The sequence below is a fragment of the Protopterus annectens genome, chromosome 13.part0 (assembly GCF_019279795.1).
Source record: "Protopterus annectens isolate FY-2018-M chromosome 13.part0, PAN1.0, whole genome shotgun sequence".
Taxonomy (NCBI): domain Eukaryota; kingdom Metazoa; phylum Chordata; order Ceratodontiformes; family Protopteridae; genus Protopterus; species Protopterus annectens.
The window spans coordinates 720,434,390-720,457,842 of NC_056747.1; the positions used below are offsets into that span (position 1 = coordinate 720,434,390).

At 40.6% G+C, this 23,453-nt stretch overlaps 1 protein-coding gene across 1 annotated transcript in view; it reads left to right on the plus strand.

Annotated features, from left to right (window-relative positions):
- The window catches only part of NLK (nemo like kinase), a 1,170,696-nt gene that overhangs the window by 699,795 nt on the left and 447,448 nt on the right, over positions 1-23,453 (plus strand). Inside the window, exon 5 of the mRNA XM_044054405.1 lies at positions 14,336-14,421. Within this exon, the coding sequence (XP_043910340.1) occupies positions 14,336-14,421 (86 nt within the window). The remainder of the gene's footprint in view (positions 1-14,335; positions 14,422-23,453) is intronic.

The following is a 23,453-nucleotide window of genomic DNA, read 5'->3' on the forward strand; positions in this document are numbered from 1 at the left end:
AGTCAATATACAGATGTATACATCCTGGTGGTACATTCCCAAAATAGAGGAACGCAAGTCTAGTAATGGACTCAATGTCCTAACACAGTAAATCAGGCTTTGCATTAATGTCAACAGCTTAGAAGTTGTACACAATATCAAAAATATTAACAAGAGAAAAAGGGATCAACTTAAAAATGTAACATAGTCGCCCATTCTTTCTAAAACAATGCGACCATAAAAGAGGCCTATCAGAGGGTGAGTCCAGGCATAAGAATCAATCATAAAGTGAATAGGTAAAGAAGAGCCAATCATAAAATGAATGAACTAGGTGCGAAAGCAACACCTATCAACGATGAACAAAATCAGCCTATCAAAACACGCATCTGAGCATATGGGCCAATAAAGAAACAGGCAGAAAACACATAGCAAAAGGCAATGTCTACCCATACAAAGCATGCATAATCTGATAACTTAGAGCATACCAAGTACCAGTAAATACAACAAAATATATATGTGTGGTATATGGTATAAAAAACATATAAAAGTATGTGTATGTCATATGGTATAAAAAACATATAAAACTAAATCTGAATTACATTCTACTTTGAAATGTCTGTTTAATGAATGTTTGATGCCCACCTTCTCCAGGTGTGTTTCTTATAGCATTACTGTGCTTGCCACTGTTTGCGCAGATACGTTATTGTATTGTTTTATGTATGGGCCTCTACCAGCCTGTTCACATTCCACGATAGTCTCCTTAATTTACTGGTCATTTTATCCGTCTGGTCTGGAACTAAGTCATTTTCCCTGATGCATATTTTGCAGCACAAAGGCCAACTTATTTTCCCAGTTCCCATTTCCATGTTCTAAGATTTGGTTTAATTGCACCCACTTTACCACATTTCACACTTATAAAGTTTGTTTCTAGTAAAAAAATGCAGTGTTGTAATATAAATTAAAAAATAGATAAATACATAGTTATGGCGAATGGAAAGAAACATACACAAATACAATGCCTAATGTTGTGAATAACTTTTAACACCCGCAAACCTTTCCTAACTGATACTATGCAGAGCATTTTTTGGCTTGACCAAGCGCATTCATTTGGTGCTAAATACTAGACTCATTATGCCTGTTAGCTTGTGTAAAGGACAAAAAGAACTCCACACCACCAAGAACTTGTTTATCTCAGTTGAGCCCCACTGGTCACGAGACACTCTGTGACATACAGATACCACCACCCTATTTTCTCCTCTATTATTCTAGCTCTTATTCACAAATGATTAATGTGGTTGAAAGTCTCCCTCCTCCCCCCATGTAGTTGGACCACTTCTTATTTAATGCTAGTACCTATCATTGCGCTATCCAGAACCCTTTTATGCAAGTCATGCAGCCTGACTGTGGGTACTGTGGTTACTTTCTAAATTTGCATTTCAGATGTAGATGAGTTGGAAGCCCTGCTCACCCACAAAAGTTGCCATCTTCCTTCACCCAGCTGTAGCTTCTCTAAGAAGTCCTTACTGTATTACTATAACAAGGTCAGTAATCCCCATTCTGTAATAAGTTTAGAGAAGGAAAAAAGGCTCACCTTGATTACTGCCAGTTTTCCTTCTGATTTAAACACCACTATTTCGTATTTATACCCTTTATAACAGTCTTCCCCTTTAGTCCTACATTAGTCAGTCTTTGGCACACTTAGTGCTTATTCATCCCTTCCCTGATTTTTCTTCCAGAGCCAAAGTATTGTGCATTGTTTGGGAAATGACTTTCACGATTTTTTGAGCTTTCCATTTTGTCTTCCTTATACTTCCTGAAGACTGGGAAGGCTGTCAGTCGTTGAAGTGATCCTTTCCTCCTTGTAGCACTGTCACAGCTGTATTCAGCCTCCTTCCTTGTTGATTGCTAAGACTTCTCCCTCAGTAAGTCATGCTCATGTTGCAGTACTTAACTTTTTCTTTAAGGGTCTAGAAAAGTTTTGACCCAGTCAACAACATCACTCAGTCATCTGGTAACTTAAGTTGAATTTCAAGTGTAATTCCTTGCACAAATGAAAGGCAGGTATAAATCTGCCCTATTTCTCCTAGTCTCTGTTGAGTAATCATTTTCCACATACACTTTGATAGCTCCCACTTTCAAAATGTTTCCTTTCTTCCAAAGTGAAGTCAACAGATGTTCCTTCTGAGCATAACTATGGGTTTTGACGATTATGGGTATTTACTGCTTCTTTCTCTGTCCCTCTTGGGGTGTTGACCCTATGCACCCTGTCTGTAAGGATTTCATTCAGTGGGATCCCTGTCTACCTACTCATCCTTCTCCCACACGCATTTCCTGCAGTCATTGCCCTAAAGTATTAGGTTACACCACAGGCTTTGTCTTTGGGCTCGATCCTCCAAGTTGATCAGTGTACTGTTTACATATTCCTGTCATGCCTTCAATTCTACTACTTTCTCCTTAATTTTCCTCTCGTTTTTTTGCAGGGAGGCAATTGCATCCAGTTTGGATATTCAGGGCATTTTCCATATCCTGATTGATCAAACATAATTCGTCCGGCCACCCAGAAATCTTCAGGAAGTCAGTGTGTATCTGGTCAAGTTTCCTTTCTAGCTGGCATGGATATCTCATATTCTCCCCGTCCTCCATGGCTGTCATAATGCTCATATCCATGGCTGATTTTGAAACCCGGAAGTTAAGCCAGTCTTTGTCTTTATACACTTTGGGAGTATTTGCTTAAAGTTATAGATTCACAGCTCTACTTCACAATTAACTTCATTTTTTTGTAATGAGGGTTCCCAGGTTTAAAGCTTAGGTGTTCCCACTTTCAAGGAGGAGCAGCAAGTACATCACCCAGCTAGTCATATCACCAGATGTCACCCTGTTTACTTATTAATCTCCAAATGTCATCACAAGATTCAGCTTGGTTTTAGGACCTAACTTTGGGCTGAACTTCCTCACTGGTGATGGTGTAGGATAGCCTATTTACTTATGAATCAACCAGTGCAGTCCTAAAGTTTTACACCTTTCCTTAGCTGGGGTGCAGGAAAAAGTAAATTATCATTTCACTGTCTAGCAAGTAGAAATTAAAAAGTATAATGGCTGTATATTGTTTCATTGTCTGCAGTGCAAGAATTGATCATTGCCTCTTCTAGATGGAACAAGCAAATGACTCAAAATAACTAATTAATCAGGCTTTTTTTCTTCATTTAGTTCACCATGCCACTGTGAATGCCAAAACAATGTTAGGGACATAGGTTCATAGGTAGGTACTAGTGATTTGTGTTTTCTGTTCCCAGTGGTTGCCCAAGTAGTGGTACAATTTTGGCAGAGTTACTATCATGTCTGTCAAACTTTTAGCACAAAAAATCTGGACAAAACCAAAAATAATGGAGGGACACATTTTAAACATTGCTCTTATAAACTTAGAAAGTTGTTAGAATAAAAGGCCTTCTATTACCATGAGCTTTCTGAAGGCTATGAAGTCTGAAACTCAAATGCCTGTCATTATTTAGTGAATTCAGTCCTCCCTGATTTGCCGCAAAAAAAAAATTCAGAAAATCACAAATTTTATGAGGAGCAGACCAAAAATATGAGGCAAAAATCTCAACATTCTGCAAAAACAATCTGGGCATTTGATGGGTATGGTTTCGATGTACTGAAAACAGCTCGGGAAAACAGAGACCGCAAGAAACTTTTTTTTTGTTTTTTTAAAGCTGCTTCACTACTTGATGTAGTAATCACAAGTGTGAGCTGTTGCTGTAGGAGCATGGTTTTAAAATTTCTGCAGGGTGTGCCCCTGTTTGAGGTGGTAGGGAAACAAGTAAAATAATTGCAAAGTCTCTGCTCAAAACCAATGTCCTTGAACACAACCAAAATGTAGTGTTGTTGAAAATAAAGCACAGTTTACTTGTATTACTTAATTTTGAGCAGAGTCTTGCAAACCCAACTGTGCAGCTTAATTTTGTCTAATGGAAGTTTTGATGGCCATTTTGTATTGGAAGAATAGTGCCCACTGCATCAGCCTTAAATTTCTGGAATTCTTGAAGTCATGGAATTGTTTGCAAAGCTGGTTTAATGGGTCTAGAAATGTTCACTAAAAGAGTGGTGTTAGAAGTGAAGAATTATGTTGTGCTGTATTTTGACTGTATCACTTGTATATTTTAGCAATTACAATTTGAAGATGTTTTACAATTAGAAAATTAGAAATCATGCATTTATATGAAAGTTTTTTAAATCACCTAGGAATGCTGAGTGTAGATTTTTTTATGATTATCTTGATGTGCATAGAGTGTTGTATTGCTGACAACTTCTCATAGGATAAAAGGGATAAGACACTGAGGGATACTCTATTTCTTCCCAGAGGAAGGGCAGCCTTTGGTGATACTTTAGTTTTTCTCCTTCCCAGAGGAAAAGAGCATTAGAGAGATGCTCTAACCTCTTCTACCAAGTCATCCCTTGGATGATCCTTATCTGGTCCCAGACTTAAGTTGCCTATGTCTTATTCTATAATTAGACATAGTGTCGTCATTCCAGGTCCAGAATTGCAAATTATTAAGCAATTCAAGGTCTGACAAAATCTTTTGATCTTGTTTTTCAAACCAGTTTAAAAATAAGAGTTGATCATCCCTTGATGAATGGTTTTGATTGTGGCCCAGTAACTCTGGGCATTTTTACTTGATGTACATCTTAGAATATCAGTATGTAGTATGGCTTATAAATTTTTCAAACTGTGAATGCTGGATTCCAGCTCAGATTTTTATGTTAAAGGCAGAAGGTGCAGGAATATTATTCTTTTTTATCCAAAGTTTGGTGCCTGATTTTGATACTTTTACGTGTAGTTGTTTTATTCCTTTAGCATTATTAAGTTTCAGTGTGGGTTGGTATTAGCCTGGTGTATCATTGTGGAGCCATAGCTGAGGTCTTGCTTCCAAACTGATATTTTTCTTTAGGCCTCGCCATCTTTTTTTTGCAGAGGCCTGATGGGACATCTGTGTTCTTATTGTGAGAGTAAAGAACAGGTTAAAAATGGATTTCAGTGGATTTTTCTGAAAATGTAAAATTAATATTCTGCATTTCAGTGTGTAGAGTGCACTTAGTTTGAACTCTTGGCAAAAACATATAGCTTGGCATTCATTGTTATTAGGAGTCAGAAGATGTGAAAATACCCTGTATGCAGTAAATGAATGTCATAACAGCAGAACTGACTCCATGTTTTCATTGAGTAAAGGTACAGACTACCTGAATAGTGTAGTTATAAAATTTTACAGTGGCGAGTCCAGTCGAAACAACCAGGGAGGTGACCTGCAGAGGTGCCTCTCACAGTGCGACATTCCTGCGCAGACTTTTTTGGAATATACTCTTCTTTCCTAAACTTCGTCCATTGACTGGCTGGCAAAAACATTGCAGCGCAGTACAGGGCAGTACAGTAATTCTTCTTCAGACAGTTGGTGATGTACGGGGTTCGAGTTTTACTGCCGAAATTCGATTCACCAGCATCTAGTGAAAGACGGCAGAAAATTCTCCCACAACTGATCTTCGTGTCAAGACTGGCCACCTTGTCCTGAACATTTGTGGTAAATATTTTCTTCTGTTTTTCTATTAACAATGAATGCAATTCATGAAAATGCCAAGAAGTTCACCAAATCTTTTATTGTTGCTGTATCTGACTCATATGTAGATGTGTGGAATTATTTACAGACATGGCATGATCAGTGTATTAGCACTTGTAAGTCTTTGTTATGGAAAACGGACAACCCTGCATTATGCAAATGGATTGCAACCTTTGATTGGTATGTGCATAAGGCAAAGGTGTCACAAAATATTCAGAAATGTGCCATTTGTAATGATTTAAATGTTGCTTTTTGTATGTCTTGTCATAAACATATTGTACAAAACCTGGAACACAACCAGGATAAAGTACTGCTTGAAGCACAGACAATGGTTCCTGTTTCTATATATCCTGTTGCAAAAGATTTATTAGAGGGTGATGCAAATGTCAAAGTTTGTACTATTTACTGAAGTAACATATTGTACTCCGCAATACTGTACGGGACAATTTTCACAATATAATGTTACTGATACCACTTGTGTCAGTTTACTGTGTTACCTATAAAATTACTCGTACCAGAAGGGTATGAGTATTGTTTGCCACAATTTGAAGGTAATTATATAGATATGAGAGGAAAAAACACATAAAATTGAGTATTGTACACGGACTCAAAATGGATTAATTTGTGGGCAGCATTCGCCTGTCTATGAGCCATGCTTACTGCAGCATTCTGTTAATTAGTGGAAATGGACCATTATGCCTTATTCTTTTCAAATGTTTGTAGAAGTGGCTCCTCTGTATATTTGTCTGGTTATAGATCAAGATGTAGGTCATAATTTAAAATTACCTTTTGTAGGATGTTTATCACATGTTGATTTCCTTAAATGGAGTAATCAGAGGTATGTGTTTACTGAAACCATAGAAGTAAATATTTCCAAGAACTGGAATTATGACTTAATGCAGCTTTCCAATGTATCTGTATCCTTGGATAATTTAAAAAACATAATGAACAATACTAAGATTCTCGGAGAGTATTTGGGAAAAAAGAAATAAAAGTATTATGAAGCATTGAGCATCATTGCAAAGGACAAACTTCTTAGTCTAGCTGAAAAGACCAAAAAAAGACACTGCTCACAACTGGTGGGATATCTTTTACTGGTTGGTCAAAATCAGGGAAAAAACTGTTAAATTGGTTGATACCTCCTGTAGTAGTAGTGTTAGGCATTATATTCATATTAAGTATCTGGAATTGCTACCTAAGTTGCCATTTGCGGAAAACTTATAGAATCCAACAAATCATGATGGTTAACCTAAATAAATTGGAAAAGGTTTCAGTGTGTACAACTGAAGTTGAAAATAGACAGTCATTTTCCATTTTTAATTGAAAAGAGGGAATTGTGAGAGTAAGAAACAGGTTAAAATGGATTTCAGTGGATTTTTCTGAAAATGTAAAATAAATATTCTGCATTTCAGTGTGTGGAGTGCACTTAGTTTGAACTCTTGGCAAAAATGTATAGCTTGGCATTCATTGTTATTAGGAGTCAGAAGTAAAATATTTTATCTTTTATAAACTATGCAGTTTGTGAAATGTATTATCTACAAGCAGGTCAAGACGAACTCTTGTATGCAGCTGTGTCTCATCAGCAGGATGTGCGAGATAAAAGCAAGACAGAGGAGTCATCCTTCAGGAACAGAATATTTGAAATATGGAAAACAAACTGTCAGCAGACCAGCTTCAAAGGAAAGACTTGTTATTCTGGCAAATTCTCTAAACTGCTGATGCAGGCAGAAAAGACACTATAAAGATTGGGACTTTTTCTTTTGTAGTAGAGACTTTGATTTTCCTATCCTTACAGATCTGATGCTGCAAGCTGAAGTACGGTTTTGTTATTTGTGTATATCTTTCATTGTTAATCTAGATGTGAAAATACCCCGTATGCAATAAATGAATGTAACAGCAGAACTGACTCCATGTTTTCATTGAGTTAAGGTACAGACTACCTGAATAGTGTGGTTATAAAATTTTACACTCCTCTTCCAAAAAAAAGTTAGTTGTGCTTATGACGTCTGTTCTTGTTTGGATTCCTAGGAGTTGCAGTCACTGTTTTTAGTTATCCAGTCATTTTGTGCCTTTCTACTACATTGTGAAGAACTCTTCCAAATCTTTAAAAAATAGACATTGTAAAGTGGGAGAATTTACTTCATCCCCGTTGTAGCAGTCCTCTTTTGCTGAGTCCAGCTTATTTCTATACAAATGTTCCAAATGCTGGTTAACAAGTGCAATCCACATAGAAATTTAAGATCCCCAAACTAAAACTTACTACCCTTAAGCAAATGCTGTAACCACCACAAAGTTTCACTCGATTCTGATGTTCATCGTGTTACCCTGCTGCAGTCATCACACTTGGGTTATCCTGTTGTCAGGCGGTCCCGCAGTTGGCCGGATTTCCAAAGTCTTGGTCTGATGTCGGTTGCTGTCGCCTCATCCCTGACGTCAGTATGCCAGGGGTACATATATTGCAACCGATGCCATTTTCTTCAGTCTTTCTTGCCGCGTGGTGCCCGAAGCAGAAGCAGTTCGCAAGTGCCGGTCGGCCGACTCCTGAGATTGTCGAATTCGAATTTCAGACCGAAGTCTTCTATAAAGCTAAGTACCCCGTTGGGGAAACTTTTCTTGCCTCAGACCGATGTCGGAAAAAGTTAACAATTGCATTTCTTGTGGGAAGCAAATACCTCATAAGGATTTTCATTCTTACTGCATACCTTGCCTAGGCCTTGATCACGTCACTTCCTCTCGATTTTGTGCTAGGTTTAATAAGCGTACTATTAAAAGACGATTTGATTTCGCTCGACACTTTTTTGGTAGAAAATTTAACTATAACATGCCGTCGGAGCTACTGACTACCGGCGTGCACAAAAAGCGCAGGGATAAGGACCGACAGCCCAGGCCTAAGCCAGATTCCGAGGCCTCGGTTGATCCGGTCTCCGGTTCTCAGTGAGGCTCCGACGCAGCCCCTGACTACCGCAGTTCTGGAACCCGAGACCGCTACGGATACTTTGACAGAATGTACTAGGCCGACGTAGCCTTTTACTTCAGGCCCTTCTGACGATTTACCTTCTAAGGATGTCGGTGCTTCTGAAACGCCATCGGTTTCTGAAGGCGTTTTCAGACGACGGCTCTCTCAGTCAAAACGTTTTCTAAGTTGAAGACTCCTTCTAAATCTAAAAAGACTACACTTCAGTCTCCTGTTCAAGGCCCCTATGCCTAAGAAACAGATGCTCAAAATGGCTGAAGATTTGATTTCTCTTATCAGGGGTTCACAGCCCCCTCCTGACAAAAGGCATAGACAAGAGGAAGATTCTGCTTCCTCTGAGCAACTGTTTATTTCGGATTCCTCTGAGGACCAAGACTATTCCTTCTCTCCTTATGAAGATTCTGATGCTGAGGATTCTATTCCCTCAGCTTCTCCTCCTGAAGACTACTCTTTTGGGGAAACTTTACACACTATGAGGGAACATTTTCACTGGGAAGGTCAGGACTACTCTGATTCCAAGAAAAGGCTCAGAGAGTTTCTTTTACTCCCCCAACACAGACCTCTAGCCATCCCATCTGTTTTGGACATTGTGGATGATGTCTATTTAGAATCCAGTTTCAACCCAGACTCTCTTCCTCCTGCTCCGGCTAAGCCTGACAGATACTACAGAGTACCTGATTCCCACAAATTTCTTTACAAAAGCCCAGTAGCTGATCCAGAGACTATCTCCCAGGGTCCCAAGGGGGCTAAGGCTTCCATGGCTAAAAACCCAGTACCTTCTGAGAGAGATTCCAGAGCACTAGACAGGTGGGGGATAAAGGTTTACACTTCAGCCACATTAGCTATGAGGGCACTAAATTGTCAATTTCATATGCTTAAGTATCAGCAATTTCTAATCTCTCAGTTAAAACAAAAGATAACCTCCCTTCCCCAACAACCTGAATTGAAAGAAGTACAGGATTTGTTGCACGCCACTGAGCAGGTGGGCAAACATACCTTACAATGTGGGTTTGATTCTTTGGAGGCTGTCACTGGATCGGTTATACGTAGGCATGCTTGGCTAAAGGAACAAAGTCTGCCTGATCATGTTAAAGCAAAACTACTAGATGCTCCCTTACAGCAGGATGTTCTTTTTGGAGTTAAAGCAGAAGAAGTTTTAAAGAAAATGGAAGATAAGGCCAAATCAATGCAGACAGTCAAAGATTTCCTACAAGTACAACCCCCTCGCTTCAGCAGAAACTGGCCAACAAAAAATTGGTCCTTTCCAGCCATTGACAGACCTCAGAGGGGTAAATACAGGCACCCAAGGGGCAGAGGACAACCACAAGCCCAGTATAAACCTCGCCAATGGGGCACTACAATCCAGAAGGGAGGAGAAGACAGGTCTCAACCCACCAGAAGGCAAACTCAATGACTTGCACCTCAACTGACCAAGCAAAACTCTTTTGACAGCCCCCTTAGGGGGAAAACTAGCACTTTTTGCAGACAACTGGCACATGGTCACAAAGGACAAATGGGTCCTAGACATAATTTTACGAGGATACAGATTCCACTTTCACACCTTGCCAATGAAAAGAGGAATGCCAAACCTGCCACAAAATCAATGGGCAGAGGCACAAAAACAAATTACAGCTCTCATGGCCATGAGAGTCATTCAACGGGTACCGACTCGAGAGCAAGGCCAAGGATTTTACTCAAGGCTCTTTCTAGTACCAAGAAAGGACAATGCTTGGAGACCAATTCTGGACCTTTCAATTCTAAACACTTACCTACAAGTTCCCAAATTCAAGATGCTAACACTACAGCAGCTACTTCCCATGTTGGGCAAGGAAGCATGGCTAGTATCATTGGACCTCAAGGAGGCATACCTGCATGTCCCTATCAGACAAAGTTGCAGAAGATACCTCCGTTTCATTGCAGGTTCAACTCATTATCAATTCTCTGCACTGCCCTTTGGCTTATCTACTGCGCCCAGAGTTTTCGCAAAATGCCTGGCACCAGCAATTGCATACTGCAGACAGAGGAATTCAAATATATCCATACCTGGACGACTGCCTCATCCAAGCAGAAAGCAAAGACATTCTCTTACATCATCTGGCTTTTGTGAAGCATCTCCTAAATTGTCTGGGGTACACAGTAAACAAAAAGAAGTCAAAACTAGTACCCTCGCAAAAAATGACATTCCTGTGTGCCAGCTTGGACACAACGGCCCAGAAGGCTTATCTTACACCAGACAAGCAACTACAGCTGACTCAATATTTCAAGATAATGGCAACAAAGACCCAATTAACTGCAAGAAAAATTCTGCAGGCTTTGGGCTTCATGGCATCTTGCATTCTGATAATACCATTTGCAAAACTGCATATGAGGAAATTACAGTGGTACCTAAAAAGTGTATGGTCTCAACACAGCCACAGCTTGGACACAATGATATCTCTCATTCCCTGCCTTCAACAGGAACTTCTATGGTGGTCACAGGCATGTCACTTCAACAAGGGTCAGCCTTTCACCTTGCCCCCAACCAGGCAAACTATCACAACAGATGCTTCAGACTATGCCTGGGGGGGGGGCACACATGGCAGGACAAATGCATTCAAGGCCTATGGACTGCAGAACAAAGAAAACTGCACATAAATCAAAAAGAGATGCTAGCTGTACAGAAAGCTCTGACAGCCTTCAAGGATCTACTACATCCAGGACAACTTGCAATAAAGACGGACAACACCACAGTAATGTGGTACATAAACAAACAAGGGGGCACACATTCCTACCCTCTTTGCAGGCAAGCAATGATCTTATGGAACACAGCCCTGCCCTACCAAGTCCAGTTACAAGCTCAATTCCTGCCAGGACAAAAAAACACATTGGCAGACGACCTAAGCAGAAACATCAAAGATCCCCACGAGTGGAAACTAGACCCACAAATATTTACAATGATAACTCAAAAATGGGGCCTTCCAAATATAGACCTGTTTGCCAGTCCTCAAAACTACCAACTGACAAAATTTTGTACAAGGACATTCCACCGTTAAACTTGGAAAGTGGATGCTCTCTCCTTCAGTTGGAAAAACCTAACAGCATATGCCTTTCCTCCATTACCTCTTCTCACAAAGGTTCTCTTGAAGGTCAAAAAGGAGAAACCATGACTGATTCTCATAGCCCCAGACTGGCCACGCCAGCACTGGTACCCGCTATTGAAGAATATGGCTCAGAGCCCACCATGGATATTGCCTCAAATACCCCATTTGCTCACGCAACAAAACAAACAGATTCTACACAGCCAGCTCAAAACCTTGAATCTGGCTGCATGGCATATCTATTAAACACCCAACCAGCTCCTCTTTCACAAGCAGTTCTGGATGTTATTCTGGAAGCCAGGAGGCCAAGCACCAGGAAGGCTTACTCGGACAAATGGAAAAGGTTTTGTGCCTGGAACCAAGCTAAAGGCCAAGACACAACTCAACCTCACATTCTACAGTATTTAGCTGAGATGTTGCACAAAGGACTTTCCTTTCCTCAATTAAAATCCATGCTTCAGCTATTTCAGCTCACTACGACACAAATCCACCTTTATTTTCAACTCCTCTTCTAAGGCAGTTCCTCAGAGGGGCAAAAAACATTAGACCACCTAGAAGAGCTCCTACACCAACATGGGACCCCAACTTTGTTCTGGAAAAACTAACGTTACCTCCCTTTGAACCAGCTTCCTCTGCAGACCTTCAGTTCCTATCTTGGAAGACTGCCCTGCTCCTGGCAATAACTTCAGCTAGGAGAGTCTCAGAATTACAGGCACTAATGGCAGTGGAACCTTTCCTCATTTTTCATCATGACAGAGTGTCTCTACGAACTAATCCTTCCTTTATGCCTAAGGTGGTTTCCAGTGTAGCTTTAAATCAAACCATCCACTTACCCACTTTCTTCCCCAATCCACAGAACAAAGGTGAGAGACTCCTGCATTCCTTGGACATTCACAGACAGCTTCGTTACTACTTGGATAAAACTAAGGCTTTCAGAAAAACTGACCAGCTCTTTGTATCCTATGCTACAGCTTCTCAAGGGAGGGCTATATCCAAGCAAACCATTTCTAAATGGATAGGCCATTGCATACGGTTCTGTTATACCCATCATGGGCAACCAGTTCCTCCTACCATTAGATCCCACTCTACCAGGGCTACAGCTACCTCAACAGCCTTTCTAAGGGGGGTTCCTACCAAGGAAATTTTAGAAGCTGCCACTTGGAGTTCTGTACACACCTTCACCAAACACTATCACTTACCTCTTTACTCTAAGTCAAGGGCGGGCTTCGCCACTGCAGTTCTGCAGGGCCTCATTGCCTCCACTAACCCTCTATGATACCTCCCCCCTACCTTAGCTTTGGGATTCTACCCAAGTGTGATGACTGCAGCAGGGTAACACGATGAACATAGTACAGTTTTGTACCTACCATAAATGTAGATGTTCGAGTGTTCACCCTGCTGCAGTCCAGGTTACCCTCCCTCCATCCCCTCTGATCTACTGACTAAATCTCTACTATACCTTACTGATGTATTTGCTTATAGCTGAAGGGATTTTGTGTTTGTGCAGTGTTCACACCATTTGGTACTAATTCTGATCACCCTTTTGGGGGCACCTGACATCTGGGGCAAGAAAAACCGAAGAAAATGGCGTCTGTTGCAATATATGTACCCCTGGCGCACTGACGTCAGGGATGAGGCGACAGCAACCGACGTCGGACCAAGACTTTGGAAATCCGGCCAACTGCGGGACCGCCTGATGACAAGTGTGATGACTGCAGCAGGGTGAACACTCTAACATCCACTTTTTATGTTGCTAAACTGTAGAAATTGAAACCTGCAAACCAAGGAGTAGAATCTTGTCAAAACATTTGTCCATAAAAATGAAAACATACTTAACGTCCCTGTAGAACTGCATTTTCTCTTTACTACTATTCCACTCTCACTAAAAATGCTTAATTCCACATACGCTTCAGTGTACTCTCCACCTCTAACTTGTTCCCCTTATATCCTTTCCCTCTCTAACAAAATGTGCATTTATATGCCACTGTAGTCTTTTGGTAATTCAGTTGATATAAAATGGTACTAGCATAGTGCTTATTAGATATTTTTGTTTATATAAAAATCACTTTGCTGTGTTTACTGAATATTTGTAGATTAGATAAATTGTGTTACTTTTTATCTGTACCACTTTAATACTTCCTGTATCTGCATAGGCAGATCCATAGTTCATCCACAGTTGAACCACTGATGAAGACTAGGTTCACACAGGCATGCTGCAATGAAATAGAGACGGGGCTTTGAGTTGCATATGGAGGCAGGGGCATTTAACACTGTGAGTCCATTGCTTCCTCTGCAGTAGACACTATGTGTGCATAGTAGAAAAGTGAGTTGGACATGCTGCAAAAAGCCATGATGGATGCTTGGATGATAACCTCACTACTGGTTCTTGCCCTGTGGAAATGAATGGGCTTGGAACCAGCTGTCATCCATCAGAGAACAGACAGACCAATTAGTCATTTGAGTCTGGCTAATGTTTGGTAGGCATCAGGGCACCCCCCCCCCCAAAAAAAAAAAAAAAAAACTCCAAAGAACCTGAATATTGTGGAACATTTCCTGTGGTAAACATCAGTCCATTCCTTGGAAAAGGTGGGGTTATATTAGACTTTGTTTGACAGCATTTTAAACTTCAAAAGTTTTTAGGCAAACTTTTTTTTGACTGAGAAAGTAGTAGTTTAATCATTGTTTATTTGGCATTCCAGGTCTGAAATACCTGCATTCAGCTGGCATTTTGCATCGAGACATTAAACCAGGAAACCTCCTTGTCAACAGCAACTGTGTTCTCAAGGTAATTATTTGTAAATGTTTATAAGTATTGAAACAAGCCAGGTTTTGTAGTTTTATGTAGGTCATGAGTATTTATCTTTTATTGCACTGAGTTAAATTGTAATCTTGTCTGCTGTACTTGATTGCTTCAAATTTTAAATTGTTCCTAAAATTTGAGTTTCCACAACTGAACATATAGTGCTTTATTTACAGAATAATGTGCAAGAAATATAACCCCTGTTCACAACTCCAGAGTTATTTGGAAGGATGTTCACAATTTTTGGTGGCTTTTGTAAACCTCAGTGCTCTGCATAAAGCTAGTTTCTACTTACATAAGATGCTTCTGCAACCCCTTCTCACCAGAGTAGTTTTAGTTAGGGAAATTTAGTTTTTATTTCTATTTCTTAGATGTCATTTAGTTACAATTTTGGGAGCAGCCCATAATATTGAAGGGCAGCTCATTGAGAGGTGGGTAACAGACTTTCTCATCGAGTGACCCATTGGTTGAGTGATATGTTATGTAAGGTAAGGTGAAAACATTTATCACAGATGGAGATGAACAGTTCTATGTACAGAGTTGTGTCTGCTCCCTGTTTACAGAGATTATACCACGTTCAGTGTTAGGGAGATCTCCAAATTGATATGTATAAGAACTTGCCCTTCTACAGAAAATAAAATTCTTATTTAATGGAATTTATTATCAGCAGATCTGAAAGCACATCTGTTGAGGGTACTGGTCATTTGACAAGACTGTGTTTCAATCAGTTCCAAAATAATTTTTAACACATTTACTGAATTATCACTTAAGACATAGGCAAGTATAATGTATGTAAAAGAATACAAACCATGTTAACATGTTCTCAGTTACAGATATTATACATCACATACATTCTATTATACAGTTGTCATCAGTCCAAAATTACATAAATTGCTCAATTCCTGCCTTACCTTAAACCTCACTCCTCCTCCAAAACATTATTCTGCATGTATTGTTTCCACAATTCCCATTTTTCTGTGCAATTTGATCCCACCATTTTCTAAAGATCCCACTTCCAGTTCTTATATCTCTGTTAAAATATTCATTACTACAAATACAGTTGGTTTAAATTTTATTTTCTGTTTTTTTTATTTGCTTTTAAAACAGTAGATAAACAAATCAGTTATAAAACAAACAAGTAACTATTTGCATAGGTCCACAGCTGTTGAGTACATCAAAGTTATATATCAACAATTAATATTTTTCAAGCACGTCTTTAAGTTTAAGCCAATATTTATATGAATTTGTAATATTAGAAGTTCTTATCTTTATACTATGCAGTTCAGTACTGCAAACACTTTTTACCATACTAATAAATTCAACACTAGAGGGTAACTTTATTTTTCCAATTTTTAGTAATCACTTTTCTGGCTATAGCAAGAATAGACCAAAGAAGAGGCACTTGGGTTTTTGGAATTATGTCAGGAATCACAGCATTAAATAAAACGAAAGATTTAGAAATATTGCATCTATCTGACCATAATAGAAGCCATGGTGGTGCAGCGGTAGCGTTGTTGCCTCACAGCAAGAGGTTCTCCCATTAGATTCTCGGCTAAAGCGCATTCTGTGTGGAGTCTGCATGTCCTCCCCGTGGTTGAGTAGCATTCAAAAGACGTGCGTGAATGGGTGTGCCTTCGTTGAAGGTTGGGCGTCGAGCTGGCACCTCGGCACTGTAAAAAATCTACTGCCAATCATTAGCGGACCAGAGTTCTGCTGTGGCGACCGGAGTTCTGCTGTGGTGACCCCTAACCGGGAAAAGCCAAAAGAAGAACAGCAGCATCTATCTGACCATAGTGCGTGAATGAAGTTAATTTCTTTCTGAAAAGGGGAGATGACTTCACATTCATATACCATATGCGTCCAGTCAGCTATTGTTTCAGAATCACGTCTCCAGCATTTAATTCTGTTTGATTTATAAATAATTGTAACTTTGTTATGAATGATAAAAGCTCTGTGTAAAAATTTCCAAATGAAAATTTTCCAGTATATAGAAGATTATTTTTCTGTGTAGATTTTAATATTAATTTCTTGTGTTCTTCAGAGAAGTCTTTGTTATTAATTTTTGAGGAGTAGTTCAATAGGAATTGCCTAAATGTATGATGAAATATAACTTAAGAATGTTATAAATTATTGACAAATATGATTTATTTTCATTGCATTATTATTGATATTTATCATTAATTACAATAATTTGCAGAATGATTTCTTATTTAGGATAAATGTCTTATTTATGTCTGTGTTCACAAAATCTCTAAATATTTGTAAAATTAACCAGTTGTCAGAATCTTGATTGTATTTGTACTTTAAATTTTCAACAGTATACATATCAGTTCTATTTAAGAATTGATGCCAATAAATTAATTTACTTTGTTGTTTCAGTGCTGTCATTTTGTTGAAGTTATAAGTTTCTAAGAAGTCATTTGTATATGCAATTGGGAAATGTAGAAAATATTAAGTCTTTAATGCAGTGGTTAGAATATATAAACTTTTGGAGAGAGGAAATTGTTATTTAAATAGGGAATTTGAGAAGAGGATGTAATTCCATTTATACAAAAATCTTTTAATAACTAGATAAAACTATTAGGGACTATTTGTTTAGGACTGATATTGATATATTATTTACTAATAATATTTCTTGAAATATTTGTTTCTAGCTTCCACTTTCTAGTTATTGTTTTGTGGCAGCCACCAGAATTAAACTTAAGGCCTTGCTATGTCCAGGCAATTCAGATCTTGTATCGTAGGTTAAAAAAAAAAAAAAAAAAACTCCTAAGTTACACCCATTTGCTCACTCAGTATTTCTTAGAGTACTCTGTAGGGAATTTTTAAAGTGTGCCAACTCATTACACTCCCAAAACATATTTTCTCAGTTACCTTTTTCTTCCCCATCACACTTCCAGCATTTGCCATCTACCCGAGTAAAAAAAAAAAATATTGAAATCTCCTTGAGGTATAAAAATACCTGTGCAAACATTTCCAAGGAAAAATCCTAAATCTTCTAGACTCTGTTGCATTTTTGGGAGTCGTACGTATGTCCTCCCATTGTGAATTGCATATCCAGTCTTTCTTCCCAATCTTTTTAACCTCCTTTGATTGATTCCTATAGTTATTGTGCAGTAGCAGCTTCTGTTTTAGATTAATCCAAAAACTCTCTGAGATCAGGTCTTTCAATCCCTTTATCTTTGCCTATACTTCGATATAAATCTTTGATGGAGAAGGCAGTCTCTTGCCTGCAGTCCAGTACCGTGGTTTCTTTGCCAATTTTCTGCAGTAAATTACAACCTACTCTTGCCCTTTCTCTTTATTCCAAATAGCAGACATCCCTGTTGGCAGAATATCCTTCCTCCATTCTTGTGTTAGCTTAGTTCTTAGAATACTTTCTGCTGTTATTTTCCTTAAGGATTTGCATCCAAAATCCCACTCCCTCCTTATTTCTTGAATTTGACCCCATCATCATCATCATCCATTTCCACTTTGAATTATAGCTTTCTGCTTGTGTTAGGCATATACGCTTTAACTGTGTAGCTCTAAAATATCCCTTCAAATCATGTAATCCTAAACCACCTTGATGTTCGTGTTTCACTGTTGCAGTCATTACATTTGGGTTATCTGCTTGCAGGTGGCCCTCAGTCGGCCTAATCATCAAAGCCTTGGGTACTACTTCGGTTGCCGTCTCACCTTCCATGACGGCAGGTAGTCAGGGGTATAAAGCATGCAGCAGACACCATTACATCAGTCTTTCTTGCCATACGGTGCCCGAAGCAGAAGTAGTTTGCAAGTGCCAGTCAGCCGACTCCTGAAATTATCGTTTTCGAGTTTCAGATCCGAAGTCTTCAACAAAGCTAAGTACCCCATTGGGGTTCCTTTTTCTTGCTGTAAACCGATGTCAGTAAAAGTTAACAATTGTATTACTTGTGGAAAGCAAATACCTCATAAAGCTTTTAATTCGTACTGCATTCCTTGCCTAGGCCCAGACCATGACGTCCCTCACTGTCGGTTTTGTCCCTTAATCAATCCTCGAACTATTCGTCGTCTGTTCATTTTTGCATCTAACTATTTTGGTACACAGTTCAATTATCCAGAAATGGTGTCGGTAAGCCACCCAACTACCGACATTCCGAAAAAAACGCAAAGATAAAGACAGAGGCAGACCGCATAGGTCCAAAGCTGCTGATGCCGTTTCCGTTAAGCTAGTAGTCAGTTCACCGGTACTCGGTGATGCGCTTTCGCAGCCCCTGATACCAGCTACTTCAGATTTGCTGGCCTCTACTGAGACCCATTTGGAGTATACCGCGAGATGCTTCTTCGACTATGGAACCTATGGATGTCTCTACCTTGGATGGGTCCGTAGCCGCTGTGCAGTCACCGACTTCTGAGGGTGTATTCAGGCCTTACTGACTTGCATATTAAACAGACACCATCTTCTTCTTCAAGGCCTAAAACTCGATCCACGCCTAGAAAACTGACGCCCAGACCGCATGTTCAGGCCCCTATGCCTAAAAAACAAATGATAAGAATGGCTGAAGACCTTATTACTCTAATCAGGGGAAGCCACCCTTCTCCCTAAGAGACCTAGAACTGATTTTCCTTCTGATTCTTCTGATCATGATTCTGAAGTTTCTGTTTTTCTGATGACCAGGATTTGCCCGTATCTACCTGTGAGGATTCTGATGCAGAGGACTCCATTCCCTGTGCTTCCCCTCCAGAAGATTTCTCTTTTGGTGAAACTTTGCATACTCTTGGGGAGCACTTCTGCTGGGAAAGGCAGGATTTCTCTGACTCCAGAAAGAGGCTTAGGGAATTTTTGCTCCTACCTCAGCACAGGCCTTTAGCTGTCCCATCTGTACTGGACATTGTAGATGATGCCTTCTTGGAATCTAGCCTGGCCCCAGACACTTTACCTCCGGCTCCCAGGAAACCTGACAGGTATTACAGAGTACCTGACTCTCACACGTTCCTCTTTAAGAATCCTACAGTGGATCCAGAAACCATTTCACAGGGATCCAAAGGCATTAAGGCTACTACTGCCAAAACCCCTACTCTCTCTGATAGAGATTCCAGGGCCCTGGACAGATGGGGTAAGAAGGTATACACTTCTGCTACTTTGGCCATTAGGGCCTTAAACTGCCAGTTTCATATGTTAAAGTATCAGCAGCATATTATTGGGTTACTTAAACAGAAAATTATGTTGATTCCTGACTGTGCTGAAAATAAAGAATTACAGGATTTAATGCATTGTGCTGAACAAGTTTGTAAACATACTTTGCAATGTGGTTTTGATTCATTAGAGGCATCTTGCAGGGCTGCTGTCACTGGGTCTGTACTTAGAAGGCATGCTTGGCTTAAGGAGCAAACTTTGCCAGATCATGTTAAAGCTAAATTGCTGGATGCTCCCTTAAACCAAGACTGCCTGTTTGTCAACAAAGCAGAAGAAGTACTTAAAAATATGGAGGAAAAAGCTAAATCTATGCAAATTGTTAAAGATTTCCTGCAAGTACAGCCTCCCAGATTTAGTAGGCACTGGCCTTCTAAGAATTGATCCTTTGCTGTCTCTTCAGGCCTTCTCAGTCCAAACCCAGGACCAGCAGACCACCCAGGCTTCAGTCTCAAGGTACTCACAGGTCTAAGCAGTGGGGGGCTCCCACTTCCAAAGCTGGAAGTAGTAAGACACCCACCTATGGTAAACTGTCACAATGACTTAACCTTAATCCTTCCAAGCCCTGCTCAACTGACTGTTCCTTTAGGGGGAAAGATCACCCTGCATGCAAAAAACTGGGAACTCCTTACCCAAGACAAATGGGTTTTAAATAAAGTTTCCCAAGGATACAGATTCCACTTCCACTCCTTACCAACCCTAAACGGTTGGCCAGACCTACCTCCAAACCAGTGGGCGGAGGCTCAAAAGCAGGTTCTCTCTCTTCTAAGTATCAGGGCTGTTCAACCTGTCCCAGAAGAGGAATGGGGGCAAGGTATTTACTCAAGACTTTTCCTGGTACCCAAAAAAGACAATTCTTGGCATCCTATCCTGGACCTGTCTATCCAAAACACCTTTTTGGTAATCCCAAAATTCAAAATGCTAACTCTTCATCAGCTGCTTCCCATGCTAGGCAAAATGCCTGGTTAGCAACATTGGATTTAAAGGAAGCTTACTTGCACATCCCAATAAGGGAATCTTGCAGAAAATACCTACGCTTCAGAGAAGGCTACATGCACCATCAGCTCTCTGCACTGCCCTTTGGCTTATCTACTGTGCCCAGGGTATTCACAAAGTGCCTAGCTCCAGTCATTGCATTCTGCAGGCAAAGAAATATTCTAATATACCCATACCTGGACGATTGTCTAATTCAGGCAGAAAGCTAGGACATACTATTAAATCATCTGACATTTGTAAAGAAACTACTAACTTCACTGGGGTACACCATAAACGAAAATAAATCACACCTAGTACCCTGCCAAAAAATTGTATTCCTGGGAGCAAGCTTGAATACAACTTCCCAGACGGCATACCTCACGCCAGAGAAACAAGTTTGACATCCGACTTCAAGCTACTGGCCACAAAGACCCAGCTATCTTCAAGGAAAATACTGCAAGCCCGGGGGTTCATGGCCTCTTGCATTCTACTAATTCCATATGCAAGACTGCATATGAGGAAGCTGCAGTGGTATCTAAAAAAACCTATGGTGTCAACATTCTCAGGACCTAGAATCAATGATTCCTATCATTCCTTGTATAAAGACAGAGTTCCTTTGGTGGACAAAGGCCTGCCACCAGAACAAGGGACTGCCATTCACTCTACCCCCTGCCACCCAAACCCTAACAACAGACGCATCAGACTATGCATGGGGGGCCCACTTGGCAGGTCAGTGCATTCAGGGCAAATGGAACCCGAGTCAAGTGCACTTGCATGTCAGTCAAAAAGAAATGTTAGTTGTGCAGAATTCTCTGACAGCCTTCAAGGACCACATTCTTCCAGGACAATTATTGGTAACAACAGACAACACCACTGTTATGCGGTACATAAACAAGCAGGGGGGAACCCACTCATACCCTCTCTGCAAACTAGCCACGACTCTGTGGAACACAGCTTTGCGCTACCAAGTGCATCTACAAGATCAAGTCCTGCCAGGCAAACTAAATACACTGGCAGACAACCTAAGCAGAAATCTCATGGACCCACACGAGTGGAAACTGGAACCAAAGATAGTCAATATTTTGAGAAACAAATGGGGGAGCACAGAGAGAGATCTGTTTGCCTCCCCTCAGAACTACCAACTGGACAAATTCTGCACAAGGACTCCCCACAGGCAAGCTTGGAAAGTGGATGCAGTGTCCTTCACCTGGGAAAGCCTTTCAGTTTATACCTTCCCCCTCTCCTCTCAAAAGTTCTACTAAAGATCAAACAGGACAAACCAAGGACAATACTCATTGCACCAGACTGGCCATGCCAACACTGGTACCCCCTCTTGTGCAGTGTGTCAATGCTGGAACCATGGCACCTGCCTCAAATCCCTTCCCTGCTGTCGCAGCAAGAGGGCCAGATTCTGCACCCCCACCTTCAAACCCTGAACCTTGCAGCCTGGCTAATTACCTGAGCTATCCATTACCATCCCTCAGTAAGCAAGTGATGGATGTCATTCTGGAGGCAAGGAGGACCAGTACTAGAAAATCCTATGCTGAAAAGTGGAAAAGATTCTGTTCCTGGAGCCAAACTCAGGGGATGGGCACAACAGTGCCCAATTTACCGCATATTCTTCAATAATTAACTGAGATGCTTCAAAGGGCCTTTCTTTTTCTTCCATTAAAATGCATGCCTCTGCCATTTCAGCACATTATAATACTGAGCCACCACTCTTCTCTCATCCACTGCTGAAGCAATTCCTCAGAGGGGCCAAAAACGTAAGACCACCCAGGAGAGCCCCTACTCCAGCCTGGGACCTTAACTTTTTAAATTGAAAAAGCTCACTCTACCTCCCTTTGAGCCAGCTGCAACTGCAGAGATGAAATTCCTTTCTTGGAAAACAGCCTTCCTTCTAGCATCACTTCAGCTAGAAGGGTGTCTGAATAACAGGCCCTCATGGCAGTGGAGCCTTTCATCATCTTTCATGCGGACAGGGTGTCCCTGAGGACCAATCCTTCCTTTATGCCCAAGGTGGTATCCATTGTGGCCCTTAATCAGTCCATTCATTTACCAACCTTCCTCAGAACAAAGGAGAATGAATACTGCACTCCTTGGACATGCACAGACCACTTTGATTTTACTTGGACAGGACTAAGCCTCTCAGAAGTCTGAACAACTGCTGGTTGCATTTGCTGCAGGGGCAGAGGGGAAGGCCATTTCAAAGTAAACCATTTCCAAGTGGATAGGCCATTGCATTCATTTCTGCTATAAGCACCATGGAAAACCTATGCCACAGGGGATAAGACCCATTCCACCAGGGCTGCATCTACTTCCACAGCCTTTCTCACAGGTGTTCCTACCAGGGACATCCTAGAAGCTGCTACCTGGAGTTCTGTACATACTTTCACCAAGTATTACCACTTGCCAATTTTTTCTAAATCCAGATCTGGTTTTGCCACTGCAGTCTTGCAGGGCCTAATAGCTGGTCTTAATGCTATCTAATTGTCTCCTCCCTTCCTTAGCTTTGGGAATCTACCCAAATGTAATGACTGCAACAGTGAAACACTAAGAACATAGTACAGTTGTGTACACTTACCATAAACGTAGATGTTCGAGTGTATTCACTGTTGCAATCCTGGTTACCCTCCCTCCAGCCCCCTGACTTCTATTGACTATACCTCTCTTCTTGTTTACTATACTTGAAGCTTTCTGGTGTATTTGATTTTTGTTGGAGGTGTAACCTTGTATATAAATGCTTCCCATTATGGGGGCACATGACATCTGGGGCAAGAAAAACTGATGTAATGGCGTCGGCTGCATGCTTTATACCCCAAACAACCTGACGTCATGTAGGATGAGACGGCAACCGACGCAGGACCCAAGACTTTGATAATCAGAC